The sequence below is a fragment of the Corvus hawaiiensis genome, chromosome 2 (genome assembly GCF_020740725.1).
Source record: "Corvus hawaiiensis isolate bCorHaw1 chromosome 2, bCorHaw1.pri.cur, whole genome shotgun sequence".
Classification (NCBI taxonomy): domain Eukaryota; kingdom Metazoa; phylum Chordata; class Aves; order Passeriformes; family Corvidae; genus Corvus; species Corvus hawaiiensis.
In genome coordinates this window covers 118,668,876-118,690,217 of record NC_063214.1, presented here as the reverse complement: position 1 = coordinate 118,690,217, position 21,342 = coordinate 118,668,876, and the positions used below count along the sequence as shown (strand labels likewise).

Genomic DNA, 21,342 nt, shown 5'->3' with positions numbered 1-21,342 from the left:
GCTTGTTTGTTTGTTTGGGGGGTTTTTTTGACCTGGAGCTTTTTTAGAAATGAGCCTTGAGTTTGACTCAGTGAGTTTTGGTCACTGAGTCTTTGTGTGAGCAGAACATCATCTTCTTCTTTCTCTTTGCTGTATTGTTTATTAAACCTAAACATTATGATCTCCTCACTATTTTTCATGCTAGCTAATGTTTTGATACAATACATTTTATTAACTGCTGCTGTGAAAACTTGTGACTGAGGAAGGAAGTTTTAGAGAGATACCAATTAAAACATTTTTGAATTTATGTGCCAAGAAGTGGTCACAGTGAGTTGTTGGGAGTCTGAGCTCTGGTCTGTGTTGTTCCATCTCTCAGAGAACGTGTTGGGGTCTGGCTGCAATTCACCCTGACACCCTTCACTAGAACTTTCTGTATGCTGAGTGGGATTTGATGAAATGATTTATCCTCTGCACATACATGGTCATGTCCTGCTTGAGGTGTTGAAGACGTAGAGACAACGTGCACCATCATCTGGGTGTACTTCTGTCACATTTCAAAGTAGCTTTGGTTTCAGTGGTCTGAAGATCTGTCTGAAGGCTGAGGGAAGATGAAGCAAGAGGCATTTTGCAACTGGAGGCTTCAGACATCACATGGTTGGTCAGGGTTTTCCACAACTTCACTAAAAGGAAAGAGAAATCACAAGAGCAGCCAAAAGTAGAAGCTAACTCGAGTAAAAGTGCTGTTAAAGTTCATTTTTTTTTTTGTGCACTTACATGCCACTTTGGAGAGTGCCTTCTGGAATTCCATGGGGTCTGAGCTTACCAGCTCACTCGGGCAGATTTTTGTTATCAGGGGTTTTAGTATCTCAGAGTTCGGCTTTGTATTCTCTAAAAAATTATTTGCTTCACTCTTCCCTTTAGCATTGTTCTTGTAGGTAAACTGGGGAGACAGAACATGGTACTACTGAGAATGTGGCAGGCCCTGCCTCAATTGCTTTATAATTCACATCTGCACTGCTTTATGATTTACATCTGCACCCTTTTAACTTTTGTCTTCTTCTAGAAAACAGTGTTCGGTCTTATTATTAAAATTAACATGTCAAGACTTACAAGAAACAACATGCAAGGAGAACCCCAGCAAGATTTACATGGTAGCTTAGCACGTGGGAATGAACTGATTTGAATTTAAAATTAAAGCGATGCAAACTGAAAGGTGGGTGTTCATTCTCAAAGTGAATGTCCTTGAGGCAAAACCTAAATGCAGCAGCCATGCTTTACCCCTAGAACCTCTGTGACTTGCAGAAGGATATGTGTCTTACATAAGACTGAGTTTTTGTCAGAAGTAAATTGGGAGTTTGGGTCACTGTGCCCAGAGTCCCTTCCTTTGCAGCAGGCAGCTGAGAGAACTGGCCACCTACCTTCTTGTGGGATTATTTTATTTTGGAACTTCAATAAAAGACCCTGCTGAAACATGACATCCATGCCAGATGACAAAATGCCCCTCTTTTCTTTTAGGTATTCCTTCCAAAAGACATCACATACAATTAATGTTGCCAAATCTTTTATCAGAAACTTCTGGACAAGATCTTATCTCTCTTACCAAAAGCCTTGGGACAGTAAGAAGCTGAGGTGTTGGTGGTTCAGATTGCCTGACCACTGTGCCAGCTTTGAACCCAGCAGCCACCAATTTTTGGTTAACACCACTGGTACAGGGGACAACAAATCCACAAGCTCTTACTTACCATGTAGAAAATTTAGTTTTCTTCTGTGAAAGAAATTTATAGTCAGAACTTCAGTCCCTAGGACTGGCAGAGTGTTCCTTCTCAAGCCCAGGACCAAGCTTTAACAGCAGTCTTCTTCCTGATATCAAAGCCTATGTTAATCAGGAGATAGAAAGACTGAGGGTCCCCAGATTGTCCAAATGTAGTCACTTTTTCACCAACTTCGTGAGAAGAACACATAATAAAATATGTATGGGAGAATTACTGCCCTCTTCAACCAGTTCTTGAAATTGTTCATCCCCAAGTGTGATGGAAAAGGGCAACAGCACAGACAGAGAAGGCCAAACAGTTTTGGTTGTTTTCAGTAACTTTGAACCTCAGTAGCTTCCTACAAGTAACTAAGGAGGCCTGCTGAAATATCCCCATGAATGATTGTTTTGAAAGTGTCTCCCTTGTGAATTCTGTGCTTTAGTGCAGACGTTTTGAGTTTAATTTGGCCTTTGGACACTTTGTCTCTTAGAAAAGTAGACTTTGGAGTGAATATTTGATCAGATGTGAGTGGTGGCATAAAATACAGCAGGACTGGTCCTGTGTAGGTGTCTCTGGAACGAGGACAAAGCAATTCTGTCTAGGAAGTGGTGTGGCTGGGGATGTGTGCTGCAGTATGGCTCGAGTCATGCCGTGGGAACCCGTGGGACTGCGTTTCCTTATTGGACCTTCTTGTCACTGCTGGGCTTCTATTCCCATTTACAGCTCATTTAGACTTTGCTGATTTGTGAGGGAAACAGGTGCATTCTGAGGACTTAATTTTCTTCAGAAGGTACAGGGATAAAGCCATCCAGATTCTCACCAGGCAGAACTATGTGGAATTACATAATAGCCAAAGAGATGACCGCTTGTTTGTTCAGGTTGTTTTGTTATGTATCTGTTCCAGATAAAAATAAATGGCAGAGACCTTGGCTTTACAAGCTAATTTCACATCCACCTCTCATCTGGTACGTACAGCCTGCATCTTTTGTGTAAGAATCATATTTCTTCCAGCTTCACATGTTTAGGGTAATGACAAATGTTTATAATTGCAGCTCTTCTGCTGCAAAAGAGAGGAGAAGATAGAATATACAGTGATCAGGTTCCTGGGTGAATGAGAATGGACCCATGCTCTGTCTCTTGCTGAGCTTTAGAGGGTAAGCTTTTATGCCAGACAGAACAGAGAAGTTTCAAATGAAGTGGTGCACCTGGTTAATATGAAATTTAAAGGAAAAGAACCCCAGAAACTGAAGCTTTTAATACTCTTGTTAAGCGATGGAGTTAAATTCTGCCCTGTTGCATCTGTTCTGTGCTTTTGAAGCAGTCAAGTGGATGGGGCTGCACCAGCAGAGCATGGCCACTGTAATTTTTTTTAGTCATGATGTTATTACCTCAAGTGCTTTGAATATTAAGCACTCTAATAACACCAGCATGGCAGGGCTAGAATGGGTAAATGAGTACCCAATTAAAAGAAAGGGGATTGAAGCTAAATATTTGCAATTAGAGGAAGAGCATCTTCTTTTTCTGGGTCAAAAAGCCACAAACTGCAGCCAGCTTATTGCATATGAATATCAAGGCCTGACTGCCTAAAATGCTGTTTGAGTCTCATAAAGCTGAAGCCTGTGAGTGGCTGTCTGGGACTGAGTTCCTCTTCCTTCTCCACTTGGAGAGGTGACGGTCTTATGCTGTCACCAGAGAAACGTGAGTCAGAAAGGCGAGGACAGTGCAGAGGGGCACATCTGTGCACAGCTGGCAGTGAAAAGTTACTCCCCTGGGTTTTCATTTTGACCCTGAGTCTTGAAGAATTACTTGAAGAAGAATTTGCCCCAGAGGAACAAATTGACAGTACATAGATACAAAGATGATTGATGGGAGACTTTTTGGAAAACGAGTTGGGTCAGTCTGTTTTGTAACCAGAACTGCTGTGTCCTTCACAAGGAGTGTGCAAGAGTGTCCAATGATAATGATTGTAAAAATCACACTGTTAGTAGCGGCTGGAGCTGGTGGGGCTTTGAGACATAAGGGGATTCCTCCTGCCCTGGTGTGTGGCAGCCTCGCTTCTGTAACTCCAAGCCCAGTTAGTGGTGAGGCAGGGCACCCAGCCAGCTCTATGGACCAGCAGGAGGACAGAGGGCTTTTCCAGCACCCTCCTAAACACAGATGGGCAAACCTGAGCAGCCCTGGTGTCTCGCTGACATTCCTCCTGGCTGGGTGATTGTGGATTCCACACACAAGCACACACAAAAGGTCTCTGCCCCAGTGGGTTTTGGACACTGTCCATCCAATCAGGTCCTCAGACTCTGGTCTCCTTCAGTTGTTGTTGGCACCTGGACCTACAACCCCTCAGATTTGCAGCCTCTTGCTCCAGCAGCTGAAAAACTTCTGCTGCTCATGCTGAGACCATCTCTGCACATGAACTCACAGTGGTGAGGGCATTCCCACGTGAGAAATCTGGGAACAGTGCTTATCAGGAGTCCCATTAGGATCCCTGTCAGACAGCTGTAGTTGCCTCCTTACATGCTTCTGGCCCCTTTAATCCCCATTTCCATCTACTTTCTCAGGCCTGTTCCTCCTCAGTCCTTGATCCATTCCTTTCCCTGCCTTTTGCAATTCTCCTAAATGTCCTGTGATGGGTAGTTCTCACTCTATAATTCCCATAGCCACCCCTTTGGCTGGTTTTACACCATCCCAAATTTCTGTTCCCCCTGCATGACATGGTAAAGTACAGCATTCCAGGGAGAGAATTTCCCTGTGGACACATCTTGGTGGGCTTTCCTCCAGGAACAGTAGTCCTGGCCCTTTCATCTTAACATCTTCAGAGTGGCCAATTCAGGGAGGGGGCTGCGTCCTCTGAGCCTCAGCTCAGTCTCTGTGCTCACTCTGACTGGCCTTTTATCACATAACTGAGCACAGACCATTTTTAGACCTTCTTGGCTGGTTTGATTTTTCTAAGCTTTGTATTTAAAAATAAATGAAATAATATGGCTGGCCAGTTGTTTGTTTAAGCCCATGGAAAGTTTCCCTGTGGTGTAAATCATCACTGAAGTGGAACTCACATTAGGCACATTTTTACCCTCTCATGTGAAAGTTTCAGGAAAGTTGTGACTGCAGATAGGGAATGGAGTGATTATAATAAATTGTGCACTTGTGATTATAATAAATCAGGTTCTGCTGTCTTAAAGGCTGAGTTATGACAATATGTGTGAGCTGCTATATCACAAACAGTCAGAGGAGCTTGACAGACATCCCTGAAGGAGGTTGACTATTTGATTTCTTGCCTGGGAGAATGATGATGTAAACCTGAAGGAGAAATACATAACCTGAAGTACTCACAAGTCCATAAACCCTGGGGTTACTGTAAGACTTGGTGTTCATGGAGCATGATTGTGTCTTGTGCAGTAGTGTGACATCTGGGGACACCAAAAGAAAGATGAAACTTCAGAATATGCATGATAATACTTAACAGATTTACTCTTTAGTCTCCAAGCAGAGGTATGGGCATCAGTCTCCTGAGTCCCATATATTCTATTCACATTATAAAATCAACCAAATACATAAAAATAAAGCAGGCTTTTCCATATAGGGCATGGCTGTGACATTTCAGCACTCATCTTTTGATTCTTATTGACAGGAAGTAAAAATAAACTCCCCAAGCAAACTGAATTGGGACAAAAGGTGGCACATATTTTACAGTAAACAAAAATAACTTCAAAGTCAACCTACAATTCTTCTCAGATGTTCATACTGTTCTGCTCTAAAAGTACAGGCCCAAATGAACCTTGGAATCACTGCAATGACAAATTGGACAGAGTTTAGCCAAGAACAGGTATCAGCATTCTGCCAGGGCTGCTGTCTTAGGATAGAACGTTCTGGACCAAATTAACAGAAATTAATAAAGTCTGATGAAGGAAGGGTATGGCCTAATACCCAGAAGAAACTTTTCAACTTATTTGTATGTTTCACTGCTAAAACTGCATTCTAAAAAATACAGGAGCCCATGTAATTAATTTTAAATGTCAGTGTTGAATGTCACCAATATTCAAGGCCTGTTTGTATGGTGGTGGAATGTGTCAGCAGACACCATGCAATATAGGTGTGTCTGAAAGCATCAGAGGATCTCCTTTCAGAGTGCTAAGAGAAATGTGTTACAAGTATATTGTATGTGCATTGTCTTTTTATATATAAATATGTTCAATATATATCCATTTAATATATCTATATAGATACCTGTAAATATTAGTGAGTATATATATACCCAGGCTATATATATATATATAGGTTATATGTAGATATTTATAGGTTATCTCTGTTTCCTTATTTAGATGTATGTATGCACATACACTCAGGTATATTTATTTATGTACAAAAACTGCCTGTGTATCACTGCAACAAACACTTTGAAGATAACATTTTTATCGAGGTGTATATTCCTCCTCCTCCTTTGTAGTGACAAGATGATGTAATTATGGGAAAGCAGCAGCAGCCTGATTTTTTTTTTTTTAAATGAAAAGCAAGAGAGTATCAGTTGCTTAGAAGTGGTTCAGGTCTGTTGCTATTGGATTAACTGCATAACAGGCTAAAATAGCAGGAAAAATGAGTGTAAAATGGAAGCTGTTTTATCTGAGTGCCAGTGGTGTAAAGAATAGCAGGAAGAAAAGGCAGCATTTTGCAGATGCTTTTCAATAGGGACTTATTACTTTGCATAAGTTGAGTAATTTTCTGCTCCCAGTCATTTCTCTTGTAATCAGATTGTTTGTGCTTTGTTCTTGTTTCCTTTAGAAGTTGTAAGAATTGGTTGGAGCTCTCATGTGTAGCAGTGGTGGGTCCAATTCAGACCTGTTTGGGCAATTTTGCTGTTTACAGCTGCCGACGTCATTGTCTGAATTTCCTCATTAGCTGAACATTTTTGCAGCTTGTTTTCCTGCTGGGTGTAAAGGAGAGTATGTTTACGTGCCAGATAAATGTCTGCTACTTCTGTTTGTTTGAACAGTGGTTTGCTGGTGAAAACTGGGGGGAATTGTGTATCTTGGAGTGCAGAAGGAAAATACGGAGGTTTTAAGTAGAATAATGTGCTTCGATTTGCAAGAGCCACTGAGAGAGGGGTGCAGAGAACAGGGATATGGTAGAGATGTTCTTCTGACTGATTTTTTTGGGGACTAGAAACGTTCCTTAACTGCACCAGGAAGGCAAATAAGAGCACTGCAGGTCCACAGCTGGAGGGCACTTCCCAGGAAGAGCTCTCTGCACATGGTGGGTGTCCACGTTCCCTTGTGGCTGCATTTGCCTTCCCTGAGCACCTCCGATGTGGGAAAGGGAGTGGGCTAGGGAGGCTATTGCCTGCTTGTGGTCAGCCTGGAGGGGATCCACACTGTGTACCCCTTACACATCTCCGAGCTGTGAGCAGGAGTGCTCGGTGGTCTCTTCATCACAGGGGTGAGGCAAGTGAGATAAAGGTGACAAGAGCTGTACTGAGTTGTCTTTTCTGCTGGCCACCTTGGCACTCCCACAGCTCAGGATTTGTGTGAATTGCCCAGTGTCTTTTAAAAGACGGTCCCACCTATCTCCCCTCCTCCAGCTCCCCCATCCCCAGTGGCAGCCATTCTGTGCGGGTGCTGACACTAAAACCAGAGGAAGAAGTGGCTCCGAATGCTTCCAGGGTGTTTACAACTGTACACGAGGAAAGGAGATTGGGGATATAGTCAAGATTAACCCCTCCTTTTGTATTGCAGTATTATTATCTAATGAGATCAGAAGCAAAGCCCAGCAGCTTAGTCAGTATTAGAGCGTAGGCACCCATTTCAGGAAGAAGCCTTTGAGAAGAGCAATCTTGAGCCGTCCACCTACACCATTTTCTTTGCGGCTTTGCAAGATGGAAAAAGTGACAGATGTAAACCTCCCCAAAGGCAGTGGCATGTTCTCCTTATGCTCATTGCCTCCAGACACTCCTGCCCCCCCCTGCACCCCCGGCTCATGGGCGATCTCCGTGGGTGACTCCTGCCTTTGCTGTCCCTGGACTGCTGGGACAGAAAGCAACAGCTCTGTTGGATTCATGAGGAGACTGGTTTTGAGTCATCCATCAGCTATTTCCACCAGACCAGGTCCCATTCTTGGGGTTTAAGTACTTTGGGAGTCAAGCCCTATTCTCTGCCCTTGCTTCTTCCTCAGTTCTAAAAGCACTTTCTGGTTTAAGTTCAGCAAACACCCCTCCACAAGAGCATGCCTTGTGCAGTTTGCCCAGGCATTATTCTAACATAACAGACAGTGGGATTTTTGTGGGAAAAGCCCGATTTTAATTTTTATTATGTTTTGAATAAACCACTCTGTGTGAAACTAATCCTGGTGTGACCTTCGCTTTACTGACATATGAGGGTCTTAAGAGCAGTGCTGTAGGAACTGTAGCAAACCCTTCAGTTGTATAAGGACAATTTATCAACAGCAAACAAATGGAGAGTGTGGGAGACAGGAATTGAGTGGGTAAGATGCTGTCCCTGCTCCAAGATCTTGAGCTTAATATTTGATGTCAGTAGACTAAGAATATGGGACCAGGGCATGTGGAGGCTGCTGTGCTAACAGTAATACCAGCTGTAAATACACAAGAACTGTTACAAATATTACAAGTACAGAAGTAGAAACTCATCCGCTGGGGGCAGATAGCAGAGCTTAAAAGCAGCGTGTTGGGTTTCACTCAGGTCGTCCTTGGAAGTGGAGCAGTGACTCAGTTTTAACACATACACACAGGAATTTAAAAACATGGCAATATTTTGAAAATGTTGTGATCTGGTAACAGAGCAATGTTCTGTACTTGTGCCATTACCCAGATTGCTGCAGCCCCTGTCAGAATAAGGTAATCTCACCTGTTGGCACAAGGACAAAAAAAGACACAGGTGGTGCATTCATCACTTGCACATAATGATCAAAAGCATTTAGCCAGCACTGAAATGAAAACCAACAATATTAGAGGTGCTTATTTTTCCATTTGCACACAGGCTACGGCTGCTATTACTGTGCCTTGTTCTGTCACATACACTTAGAAAAAATTGCTTCAAAACTTTGAACTTGTGCATTGCCCATATGGCACTGAACACGCTGCCCTGAGAACTGTCTGTAGCCTGGCAGACCACAATTGTTTTATCACTGTGTGTAATTCATGTCACAATGAGATTTTAAAATGTTTTAAGATACTACTTATTTTTATGGTATTTTTAAAAACATGGATTGCATGAGCTGTTGTACCTAATAGGCAGTAGACCAAATTTTTCCTCAGGTGTTTCACAGCAGTGAGAAACAGGGCTGGACACATTCCTAGAATCATAGAATGGTTTGGGTTGGAAGGGAACTGAGAGATCATCTTGCTCCAATCCCCTGCCATGGGCAGGGACACCTTCCACCAGACCAGGCTGCTCCAAACCCCATCCAGCCTGGCCTTGGACACTTCCAGGGATCCAGGGGCAGCCACAGTTTTTCTGGGCAACCTGTGCCAGGGCCTCCCCACCCTCACAGGGAAGAATTTCTTTCTGGTATCTAATCTGAATCTACTCAGTTTGAAGCCATTCCCCCTTGTCCTGTCACTCCATCCCTTGTAAATAGTCCCTCTCCATCTTTCTTGTCAGCTCCCTTCAGGCACTGGAAGGCCACAGTTAGGTGGCTAAAAGCTTCTCCTTTCCAGGCTGAATAATCCCAATTCTCCAGTCCTTTCCTCATAGCAGAGGTGCTACTCCTTTGAATCCATGTAGGTTCCTACTGTGTAAGAGCATGTGTACAAATTAGTCAGCAACCTCGGCTCCCTTTATTGACAGAAGATTTCACTGATGGTCAGTGGACTGTAAGTTACTATGAATTTCATCAAAAGATGCCAGAAAAGTGCATCTCCACATTCCCACGGGGAAATAGCTGTGGTGGGGTGGCCCTGGCCAGTGGCTGAGCATCCACACAGCCACTCCCTCAGTGTCTCCTCCACGCCCCCAGAACAGGAGAGAGAAGAGCAAAAGCTGAAAACTCATGGATGAAGATCAGGGCAGTTTAATTAGTGAAGCCAAGCTGCCTGTGCCCCCTCCCAGCTTCTGGCACACCCAGGGCTACTCTAAAAAAAGCAAACCTTGACTTTGTGCAAGCCCTGCCCAGCGTGTTATCAATAGTGCCCCAGAGCTGCTCCATGGGGGCTGCTCGGCAGGAAAATCCTCTCTGTCCCTGCCAGGCCCAGTAGAACAGCTCACATTTAATGTTTACATTATAGATGTTGGCAGCTGGTTAAAATAAGCCCCATATTGAGATTCTGAGTTCCCGATACATCGGTGTTCCGACGTGGAAGGTTTCTGTCTTCCACTCTTTGGCGTCCTGCAGTATTGCCTTGTGTCTAGGCTGTCATGAATCCCTGCTTTTGATCCCTGAGTCTATGGCAGCTTCTGAACCAACACAAGCCTGTGCCACTGTATTGATTTTAGTGGTGCTGCGTTGTTTGGCGGGAGCTGGGTGTGTTGAGTGCCTGTGAATTTTAGGATCAAAGCATGGTTTGAGGTGACATGGATATTCTTCTAACTGTGTCCCTTCATTATTTCATTTAAAGTGACAGTATTTATGGAGAAAACAGTGTGTAACACCCTGGACTCTTTATCTCCTCTTTATTTCCTGTGTGTACTGGTGTGTTAATAGGTAGCAGAGATAAATGACTTACAGAAGTAATAAAGTTTAGGTAGACCAGTGATATAAAGTCCTATAATAAGGGAATAAAGAAACCTCACGTGACAGGTCAAGTTGAATTTTCGGGTAATGTATCCAAACAACTTGTTTTTGAAATGTTCTTGTCAGTTTAGTTGGTGGACAAGAAGAAATGGAAACGTGTTGTCTTGACTTTGGGAGAAAAGATGTGTTGTGGAATATGGTTTACAGAGACATCTAATTAGAAAGTTATGAGAAGACCAACATTTTTTATGTGTGTCTCTCTTACTAATGATATACATGAGTCTTCAGGCCATTAAAATAGCTCATTTCTTTTGATGGACTTCCAGTTTGTGGAGGAAGCAGCTGCTTTTACTACCAAATTTCTCCTGTCTAATTAGACCAGTTGAACCAGCCAGCTTAAATCAGTCCATAGCTTACCCTTTGCCTTTTCATTGAAGAGCTGAATAACCTAATTGTAAAGAAGGACAGAAAACGTCAAAAGAAGTTACAGTTGTTACTGGGAAATGAACCAATGCAGAGTAAAAAATACAAGGGAAAAGGCTGTTAGCACAGAGGGCCTCCTGAAGAGCCTGTAACAAAAATCCCTCTGAAAATCCTTAATATCCTCTCTTTGTTGAAAAATGACAGTGCATCAGAGTAGAAACATGTTGTTTCTTCACTATATTTTCTTCTGACTATATTTTAATGCAGGAGATTTGTTAGGTCGAGGACTTTATAGTTAGGAAGAGGAAAAACCCAGCCAAGTGGATGACCAGGGCTCTTGAAACTCTAAGAGACCCAAGCTGGAGTTCTTGATCTGACTCAAGGACTTAAGACTTGGATCATCCTCACCTCAGGAGTTCCACTGGCCTCTGGAGCGACTTGCTGCTGGTTTGCCAAGAACATAACCAAGCAAAAAAATCCACCTCCAAAACTCAAAGTTGAATTTTCTCTCAGAATAAAGTGGAAAACCTGTAGTGGAAGTCATGCTTTTGTGATACGAGTTACTGCTTCCCACCTTGCTTCAAAAATAATTCTGCAGATAATTCCAAAAAGACAGGATTTCCAAAATGCAGAGTGACTCTGATGCCTTATTTTAGTATGTCCTGAAAATGTGAATCAAGGTTCATCCTTTTTTTAAAACTTCAAATCATTTTAATGTGTACATTTGAATTTTTTTAGTCTGTGAAATCAAAATTAATCAAATTGATGATATTTATACTGCAATTAAAATGCGTATATCAAATGATTTTTTTTCTGTTTTGTGTGCGAAATGTTGAAGAGTTTTGCTCTTGAAAACTTGATTTTTACGTGGGACGTATTATTGATGAAACGTTTAATTGCTTAGGATATGTGGTTAGCAGCAAGACTCCTGCTTTGCTGATGCTACTCTATAAGCTTCAACTAATCCATAACATAAAATGTAGGTCAGCTGGAGCTTTCAAAAACAGATGGAAATTTAGGAATTTACGGTAGTGCAATGGATATATGTCCCTGTGAGGCTGCCAACTTCTCCAAATGCAAAAAAAAAGCAGAAATCAGAGTCCTGAAAGGTGCTTGTTCTACCTCATTTCCATTCCAGAAGCAGCAATGCCCTGTGCAGTGGCTTTTGTTTGTAACATATTCAGCACTGACATGCTGCAGAAGATGATAATTATTTCAGTGGTGTTTAGAGGATTGTGTATTTAGTTTGCTGACAAGGAAAAGTATTTTAATTTGGGCAACTTCATTAGTGTAAATATTCTAGAAGGGAGAGATAAAAACACAGTTGTTCTAAGTAAAATGAGAGAAGTGGAGGTACTGGAGGGTTTATTTCTGCACACGCTTCAGGTTTTCCTTTAATTTTGCATTCAGGATCATAGGTTGTATCTTTTACTCGATTACTGCTGAAATAAATACATTATCCCATGTTTCTACTTCATTAAAGTCTTGACAGTTTGGAGGAGAAGTGATCAGAATCAGCGTGGCTATTTCTGAAAATAGAAGTCTCCCAGGACACGTGCTCCAGCTGTCCATATGGCAGGGAGCAGGGATGTCCTGCTGCCATCGGAGCTGCTTCAGCCCCAGCAGCTCTCCTGAACACAACTCCTGTTCCCTCTGACAGCTTTTCCAGGTTTGAAGGCCCATCAGGAAGTTTCTGTCCATGTCTCTGCTCCTGGGTGTGTATAGTAGGGTTAAAGACTCAGTGCATGAGCTTAAAATTGACTTTTTAAAACACCTATTTGCCTCCGAGCGTGTTTCAAAGGGTCCTCCGGGCTCCAAGGGTTCTTCACCTTCTTGTGGGAGAGAATGGGGCAGGAGCAGTGGGAATGTGAGGGGATGGAAGTGTGTCTTGCAGTTTGCAGTGCAGAATTGCTTTGAGAGGGTGGGCACAGACAGGGCAGGGATGTGCAGGAGTTGTTCAGAGGGTCGGATGGCCGAGATTGCCTGTTCCTCAGGGAAACTTCCTGTCATCACTAATGCGGCTGAGTTAGACTGATGTGAAGAAATGGAATTTGTTTGGAGTCAAATGTAACATTTGGAGTTTCCAAAGCTGACTAATGAGCTGTGATTTTTCTTCTTGACATCAGACACCCTGGCAGCTTTTAAATTGCAGTGGCCACGACTGGAAACATTTTTCAAAATCCAAGAAATGTCTCTCCTCATGTCTGTAAGGGCTGGGGACAAAGTGTTGTCTTGTGAGCATGTGAACCATGGCAGAAGTCTGTTTTAGACAAAACTCTGTTTCTAGGAGTCTGAGAAAAGGGTTTTTTCCAATGCAGTTTACAGGAGACATGTCATCACATTCCAGTTTAACCTGGAGTTTGGGATGAAGATCACAGAAGGCTTTTCTTTGTGCACCAAGCTCTTCGGACCAGATATTGCCACGAGGCCAAATTTGGAGTAAAGAGATGCTAAATAACTTCAGCTGCTTCTGCTGTAACTCTAGAAAGCCCCAGGGCTCCCTTCTAACCCTCACACAGCTGGGTAGGAGGAAAGAGCCAAAGTTTTACTTTTGCTTTTTTCCCTGCCCACCTTCTTGCTCTGGGTGCGCGTGAGTGGGGAGGCTGGGAGGAGGGAGGGGGAGATTCACAGTGAAGGGGGACTCTGAACATCAGCACAGGAGAGCCAGAGCAGTGTTCTCTGAGGGAGGAAGGCTTTTTCTTTCACTCTGCTGCAGAATGACCCAGCTGGATCCATGCTTGGCAGGGAAGGCAGATGGGGCAGTTCAGTTCAGAACAGCTGCTGGGATATTTCAGAGTATCTCCTACTTGAAGGGTTTTTTTTGTTTTTTTTGGTTTTTTTTTGTTTTTTTTTTTTTTGAAAGAAAGGGGCTGTTGGGAAGGGTTCTGGTTTTATTTGTTTGGAAGACTGTGAATTACACTATTTGTACCTTGATGTATGAAGGTACTGCAATTATAAGAAATTGCTTTCTGCCTGATTGTCACACGTAAACAGCTTTCATCTCACAGTGTATCAGGCTCGTGACTTCGGTTTGTCATTCGAGGGAATGTGTCAGCCTTTCATTTCGAATTGGGCTGGCTCTTCTTTTGTCAGGAAAGACCTTTCCTGTGGGCTTAAGTAACAGAAACAAAAGCAATTAAAAAAAAAAAAAAGGCAGCAAAAGCAATTATCAAACAAAGATGAGGCTATGGATATTACTTGGAAAGGACAATTCTACTAGATTCGGAAGAAGGATGAAGCTGTGCGTCATTCATATTTTTTTTCCTCCTTTCATATTTCCTAAGGGTTGAAGATAAATTAGGGTAGCTATTTTCTGTGCAGGCAAAGTACAAGCTATGCCCCAGATCTCCAAAATGCTTCAACATGTAAATACTGCTTCTGGAGGCATCAGGTCCTGCTGCAAGTAGAGATTTATTTGCATTCATGTTTGAAGGTTACTTTCGTTCATTGACCTATTTAATTGTCGTTCTCTATCCCCGGCTGCAGGCATATGGCTCCATGTGCCTGTGGAAGGAAGAGGAGCAGCAGCTTTAACTCTCTCAGGCAGAAACATTCAACAGAAAAAACAACAAGAACTGAATCTTAACATGGATGGAACATGATAATAATAAAATAATAGCAATAATAAAAATAATAACAAGAATGACAACAACAAGAATAAAAATAATACCCCTGGACCCCCATGTAATGGTAATCACGCTGTAAACCCCAGCGGAAGGCTGGAACTGTGCTGCAGGACCAAATAAAGGGAGACACAAAAGGTGAATACAAGGAAACACAGGTTACTTAGATGCTTCTGCTCTGGTCATAACCATAAAAACCACAGAATTAAATGGGGCTGGCACAAACCCAGCATGGCTGGGAGGTGTGACCAGTAGTAGCAGGAGCACGGAGGTTTGCCACAGTATTGGTGACACTCTGTTCCTCTCTTCTGTTGGAGGAACATGTCTCAAGAAAATCTGTGAATTCTGTGTCCACCTGCAGACACTTCAGTTTTCTGTCCCTTGGAGGTGTGGGTTCTCCAAACAAGGGGAGCGGGGTTGTGTAGTCTGTTAAACCTTCAAACTCAAAATCAGGGGGTTGCAGAGCTTGCAAGCCTAACAGGGTGTCGCATCTAATTAGTTATTCTGAGGAAGAGCAGCATTCAGATACTAAAATAATGTGATGAGCAGCCAGGATAATAGAGAAAGAGCAAGGTGCACATAACTCTTATTGCAGAGTTTCAAAGGAGTGGAATCTCTACTTAGTCAGGGCTTTTTTTGTTTGACTGCACAATGTGAACTGTCACATCCAGTGTCTTGCATAAGTTTAATATCTAGTCCAGGGATCTGAGGGAACAATGAAATTAAAGGACTTTTCAGATTCTGTATAACCTACAGCTTGGTGTAAGATTCTCCCTGTGCTAGAACTCAGTATCTTGCCTGGTGTGCCATCTTCTCATCCTTCTCTTTTATTATACAACATGACCTACAGTTGCTGGGGATTTTGTGTCATGAATCTTGGCTTGGGGGTTTACAGTTGCCCTTTAGGCTCCAATTTGCTGTGTCTTTTTCTGACTTGCCACAGAAGGAAGTTACTGCTCAGCACAAATGAAGTATACTGGTGTCAAACGTTAGGCATTCACACAAACAAAATTCAAAATCTGCTTTTAAGTTTGTCCTCAAACGTTTAGTTTTGATTAACATCTCATCTTCCAAAGCACATTTGGATTTTTCAGGCTCTGAGATGGGTTAAGTTTGAACCCAGTGCTACCAGTACTGCACTGTGTACTGGAGCTAGTGGATAGCTTGAAGAAAAAATGTGTGAACTGTCCCCAGTTATCAGAGTGCAAAGTAAGGCATTAAAGACAGAGTTAAAACACAGTATCTGATACCTTTGAACAGCCTGAACATGGCCAGGCTGCTCTTCTTGATGAGTTCCCAGGGAGCATCTGAAGGTGTGGAGTTCCAACCCAGCCTGAAGATTGGGAGTGTGCAGTTGCTGTGCTTAGTTGCTGCAATTGTGCAAGCAAATGAGGGACCATGATCAAACTGACATTTAAACCCACAGAAAAGATCCTAAAGTCAGCCATCATTTCTTTGGCAGTGGATGGGATTTCTCACAGCATCGAGAGGCTGGGTGTCTCAACTAAGCTAATTGTCCTAAACTCCCACTGTAGTTAAGAGAGAGGCTCTTCCAGAGGGTTTTTTATCCCTTCCCAGAACAGGAATTCCAAATGAATGGAATTAATCACCAGTTTGGTGTGCCAGTTCCTATCCACTGATAATTTATGGGCCCTAGAAATGAATTTAGGTTAAGCATCAAACATTTAGATGTGTCAAATTAGGTAGATTGAACACTCCAAGCCTTGCTGTGAGCACGGGCTAAGCCCTGCATCTGAGTTACGACTAATCCACCCCATGACCACTAAGTGGGAAATCGGCTGTGGATCAAGAGCAAAATGTTTAAGAAGGCCTGCCTGTGGGCTATATTAAGAAATGCCATTTAGTCCACTACAAAGAAAGAGCTTTGCTGCCCACAGGGGGTTTTCTTTTTGGTTTTTTTTTTCATAAATCTTGAAACACTTATTATTTTAGGTTGTGAGGAATGAATTCCTCATTTCTGAATTGGATTGAACTGTGAGGCAGAGGAACTCGATTTGGTTATTTCAAGTACTCACTTGGCTTTTCTGCCCTTTCTGTCCTGATGTTTTGGTGCCTGGCATGCTGTTTTATAGACATTTACATAACGAAGGTCGTTTCTCTGAGGCAAGGTACAAGAATACATTACAATTGCAAATTCCCTTAATTGTCCTAAAGCAGGGCTCAGAGCTTAAACAATGGAAAATCCTATTGTTCAGTGTCCCTGAGAGACTGTGAACAGAACAGAAATATGTGGATGTGTTGATTCTAAAACTAGAGTGAGAAAATGACTGGTAAAAAGGCTTATTCACTTGTGATGCACAAGGGATGGCAGAAGTCATGAGCCAATGACATATGAGTTCACATGTAGGTTTTATTTGGTAGGCTTAAACATGTTTATTATTTCTCGTGTGAGTTTGCCCCTCCAGGCTTTACAGAGGTACAGTTCAAGCCAGTATAAAATTAGGAAGGTGCCTGTTATTAAAGCAATATATTTTTTCACTCTGTTTGTCAGGAAGGCTGTTTCTGTCCCCCAGATTTTCTGGGAATTAAAAGATGCCATTTTTCTTCCCAAGTACCTGTACCTGTAATTCACTTTAACTAAAGCTTGTTTGAACTCAGTGTGGAGCTTGGGAAAGAAACCTCCATTTAAATAATCCCCATCAAGAGGGTTTTTAAAATTCAAATTATTTAAATAATCATCAGCTGATACAGATAATCCCTTTCACCTGAGAATTTACAAACTGAAACATCTACAAACCCTGTTGATAGCAGGGAGAGGAAAGTGTTCTGTACTCAAGTAGTGGGTGGGGAACAGGGTGCTCTGGTTGGTTAAAGCAGAATTAGAAATATATGGGAAACATCTCCCATACTGAGATATCTCTGACTGTATTCCAGTTTAAGGAAACACCCTGCCTTTGATCCAACACTGGTTTAGGTGAAAAGCCCCAAATTATTTCATTTTATCATGGGATGAAGCAGATTGGTGTAGTCCGTTCTAGTAAACACGAATATGCTTTTCTGTGAAAATGGCTTCATAGGAGTGAAAAAAGGGCTGAGATGCAGAAAGTGAGTAATAGATTGAGAAGGAGCAGGCAAGAGAATTTTTTTCTGGCGTATTTACGCCTGGGTGTATGGAAAAGGATGATGTAGCAATGATAAAGAAAAATGTTTACTAGCTAATGTTTTATTACATCTCCAAATGTAAATCTGGCCTTGAGCTGTTTCCTCTTTGTGAGTGTGTTTCTCATCTTGTGCCCCTCTCTAGAGTTTCTGCCAGTATTCCCAGCTGTTCAGTTTTGTGATAGAAATCTAAAGAGTCTACAAATGAAATGTCTGACAGGTCACATGAGGATGTTTTCAACATCTGGGTGGACTTCTGCAAGGTCTTTGTCTCAGCCAGAAGTCACTAACTCTCCCTTCAGTATGATACGGGACCAAGTTACCCTGTTCTTCCCTTACTTGTGCAGTTGTTGTCCAGTTCATAATCTAGGGAATGGCCTTTGGCCATCGAGGTGTGACTCCGGTGAATCTCAGAGGCAGAAGCAAAGTCATTAATTTTCGAGGAGCATTTTTCCTTACTCCTGCCTCAAGGGGAAAGATGTAGATGTCACACCTTTATTCCACTTTCCCTTATTTCAGTTTTGGGTTGGAGAATTCCCCTGGACTTCTGCATAAGTTTGGGGATTTCTTAATTGATACAAGAGGAGGTGAGATGAGGGCTGAGCCTATAAACTTTAGAATAGGAAAGTACAATGGGGATTCTTTAATGGGTCAATATACAGTGCCACGAAATTGCTGCAGTTTCTCGCCGTGATTTAAGAAACAATTTGGCTGATGGTACAGCAAGAGAACAAATTTGTGTGTTGAAATTTAAACTGCTGTTTAAAAAGTATGTTTCTTGTTGAAAGCATTAAAGTAAGGCATGGTAGCAATACAGTACTTGCCAGAGATGTCTTCTGTATTTCCAACAGGATACTTCTCAGAAGGAATATATCCGATCTTAAAACAGCACCACAAAAAGATGCAGAAATATAGTCCTTGTATAATTATTTTATTTTTGATAAAGGAATGCTTCATTTCTGCCTGGCTGGGAGTGTGGAAAGAGCAGGTTATGATGTCTCTGGTTTTGATTTTTAAGTGCCAAATGCTGATTTCTTTGTGGCTCAGTTTCCAGTTGTTTATAGTTTTGCCAAACTCGTGCTGTTTGAGTTGAAATTTCCTGTGTTACCTTTTACTTCAGTAAATGTTCTGAGAAACCTTTGAGCCATTTCAGACCAGTGGTGCTTGCAGGGCACCAGCAGCGATTTCTTGCCACCAGAAGAGCTTGTGATGAAAGAGAAACAGTTCAAATACATTGGGAAGGGCAAATCTTGCTCTAATTGCCTGCTGTACTCACCCGGGACCCGAGACGGGGTCTGGGTGCCTATTGATGGGAGGCAGAAGTAGGTTACAACACCTAGAAACTTCCAGGAGTCTGTGTGACATTTCTCTGAGTAACAAATGAGTATTACTGACAACGGAATGCAAATGAATGAAGCATTTCAGTCAAAAACCTAGAGGTGGTATTTACCTGAGGAAATTCACTGTGAGGTAGGAGTGAGTTTTGGTTATGTTTTTATTGGTGCTGATTCAGACACATCCTGAAGCGTGTACTCTTACCCTGAGGATAAGGAGGGGATAGCTTGCTTCTTTCCAGATTAATCGTGATTTCTGTGGGAATGGTAAAACCAGATCACTCCATAAATCTCTATAAAATCCATGAGGAAGCAGGTAAAACCATCAACACATTTCTCCCATGCTCATTCCAGTAGTAAAAATTTTGTTGGCTTGAGCAAGTAGAGCTCCCTTAGAATCTTCATCAGAGACACAAGGTCACCTCTGTCCACTCACTGGAAAAGGGGCTGCCATGGGCTCTGTGCTGCTTCCAGGCAAGGAGGGAATTCCAGTTCTGGAACGGGGTCTGGTCAGCCCAGGCAGGTGGTTCAGCTGTGAAACTGATCAAGTACCACTGTGCCTCATGTTTGATTGAATGGGAAATCCTAACATGGAAAAACAGAACACGTTCTGCTTCTCTGGAGAAGCATTTGTGCTCTGGAATGTAATGTGAGGCGAAATTAAGACCAAGAAGTTTCGTACCGCTAGAATTTTCTGTTTCAGTTTTGATTTCTTTCTGCTGCGTTCTGTTTTTAGGGGGTTGGGCTGAGAAATCTGCTGAGGGGTTGTTCTGGTTCGTTACGGCGTGTTAATGTCAAAGCCGTATTTTAAGTAGTTCTTGAAAACTGATGTTAAGATTCCCACGGGTATCAGCCCTTAAATACATACTTTTAAAGGTTATGTCACGGTAACTTCAGGAGGGGACATTGGAAAACTGAAAGATCCATGCTGATGAAATTGAAACAGTTTCAGGAGAAGTGAAAAATGAGAAAGTCACAATGCTGAACTTGTTCTTGGTGTAAGTCCGGTCCGAAGGGAGAGTGCTGCTGTGGTGCTGGCACTGAATGGCTCATGATGTGCCTCCACCTTGGGGTGAGTTGGCCTTGAGATCCAGTCTTCCATTAAACTCTGCTGTATCCAAACTCATTGCTGCAGGGACTGAGGAAAACGAGGTGGGCTGGGATTGAAAGTAGTGAGAAATTCCTGATATATGGCAGATGGACGTGAAACAGTCCCTGTACTGTGAGAATACAATCCCCTCCAAATGCATAATATGTTCCTTGTGAAAGACATGTGGCCCAATATAGAAGTTTTAGGTCAACTGATTCAGTTGAAGATTAGCCTCAATATTCTGAAAGAGAAGACTGTGGTTACTTAGGGACTTTAATTCCTCATAAAGGATTATACTGGGGCACCACACTACTGCTGCGGTGTCAAATCTTTTTGTGGGTTTGCTAAATTAACCTTTGTAATAGAAAAACTTATTATGCACTTCCAGTCAAAGGAAGAGACGGGTTTGAGTTTGTAGCAACTTAAAATGCCAGTGATTGGGATCCTAATCTAAAATTCGTAAGTTTGGGGCTTTTATTTCTTCTTAAAGCTATTTCTCTACTGTATTGCAAATGACTTGCTGAGAATTTTAGGAAGAATTTTTTCATGGAAAGGGTGGTCAAGCATTGGAACAGGCTGCCCAGGGAGGTGGTAGAGTCCCCATCCCTGGAGGTGTTCAAGGAACGACTGGATGTGGCACTCAGTGCTCTGTGCTGGTTGACAGGGTGGTGATCAGTCAAAGCTTGGACTTGACGATCTTGGAGGTCTTTTTCAAGCTGATTCTGTCTCTTTGTGAGGATCCCTGCTCTGGTTTAACACAGTGTGCGGGATACACAAAATGGAATCCTCCATCAGAGAGGCTGAAACACGTGCAGGTCATGAGGGGGAAGGTACTGCACTTAAAGGTAAACTGATCATCATTCGTGAAACTCTGTTTGGAAAAGTGGCTTTAATGTGTGTAGTGTTAAATCTCGCAGTCATACATAGGGAGGTTTCAGTTTTAGGTAATGATACCTATGTTACCATGTGTTTGCAGCTGCTGAGTTTGTGTTTTAGGTTGCATGTCCCTCGTGGATGGCAGTACACATTTTTTTATCCTCCCTCGAGAGTTCGTGCAACATTTACTGCCTGGGTGCATAATGCAAGTAATTGGTGTTACATTCTAGTATTGGAGTCCCTTCCAGGTTTAACAGGCTTGGGAGGGAGCTGGTTCTCATTACACCGAAGGGGTAGAATAAAGGACTTTGTCCCTACAGATCCTGTTTGTTAAAATATTGCTGTGTCTGAAGGATCTGATTGTTCCTTGCACTTTCCCTTCAGATGCTGATGTGGGTGGTGGCTTTGGTGTGAAGGACAAGCCAGCTGACCTTGTGGGGGTGCCATGGATTTCTCTCTCCGAAGTCGCT

General features: G+C 42.5%; 1 protein-coding gene across 4 annotated transcripts in view; it reads left to right on the top strand.

The window, feature by feature from the left end:
* Positions 1 to 21,342, top strand: part of ABCG1 (ATP binding cassette subfamily G member 1) — a 52,821-nt gene that overhangs the window by 9,856 nt on the left and 21,623 nt on the right. Inside the window, exon 1 of one of the 4 annotated variants that reach the window (XM_048290441.1) lies at positions 19,936 to 19,978. The exons of the other annotated variants lie outside the window; for them this stretch is intronic. Within the exon in view, the coding sequence (XP_048146398.1) occupies positions 19,951 to 19,978 (28 nt within the window). The 5' untranslated portion in view covers positions 19,936 to 19,950. Of the gene's footprint in view, positions 1 to 19,935; positions 19,979 to 21,342 lie in introns of those variants that run through there. 4 annotated transcript variants of the gene reach the window in all.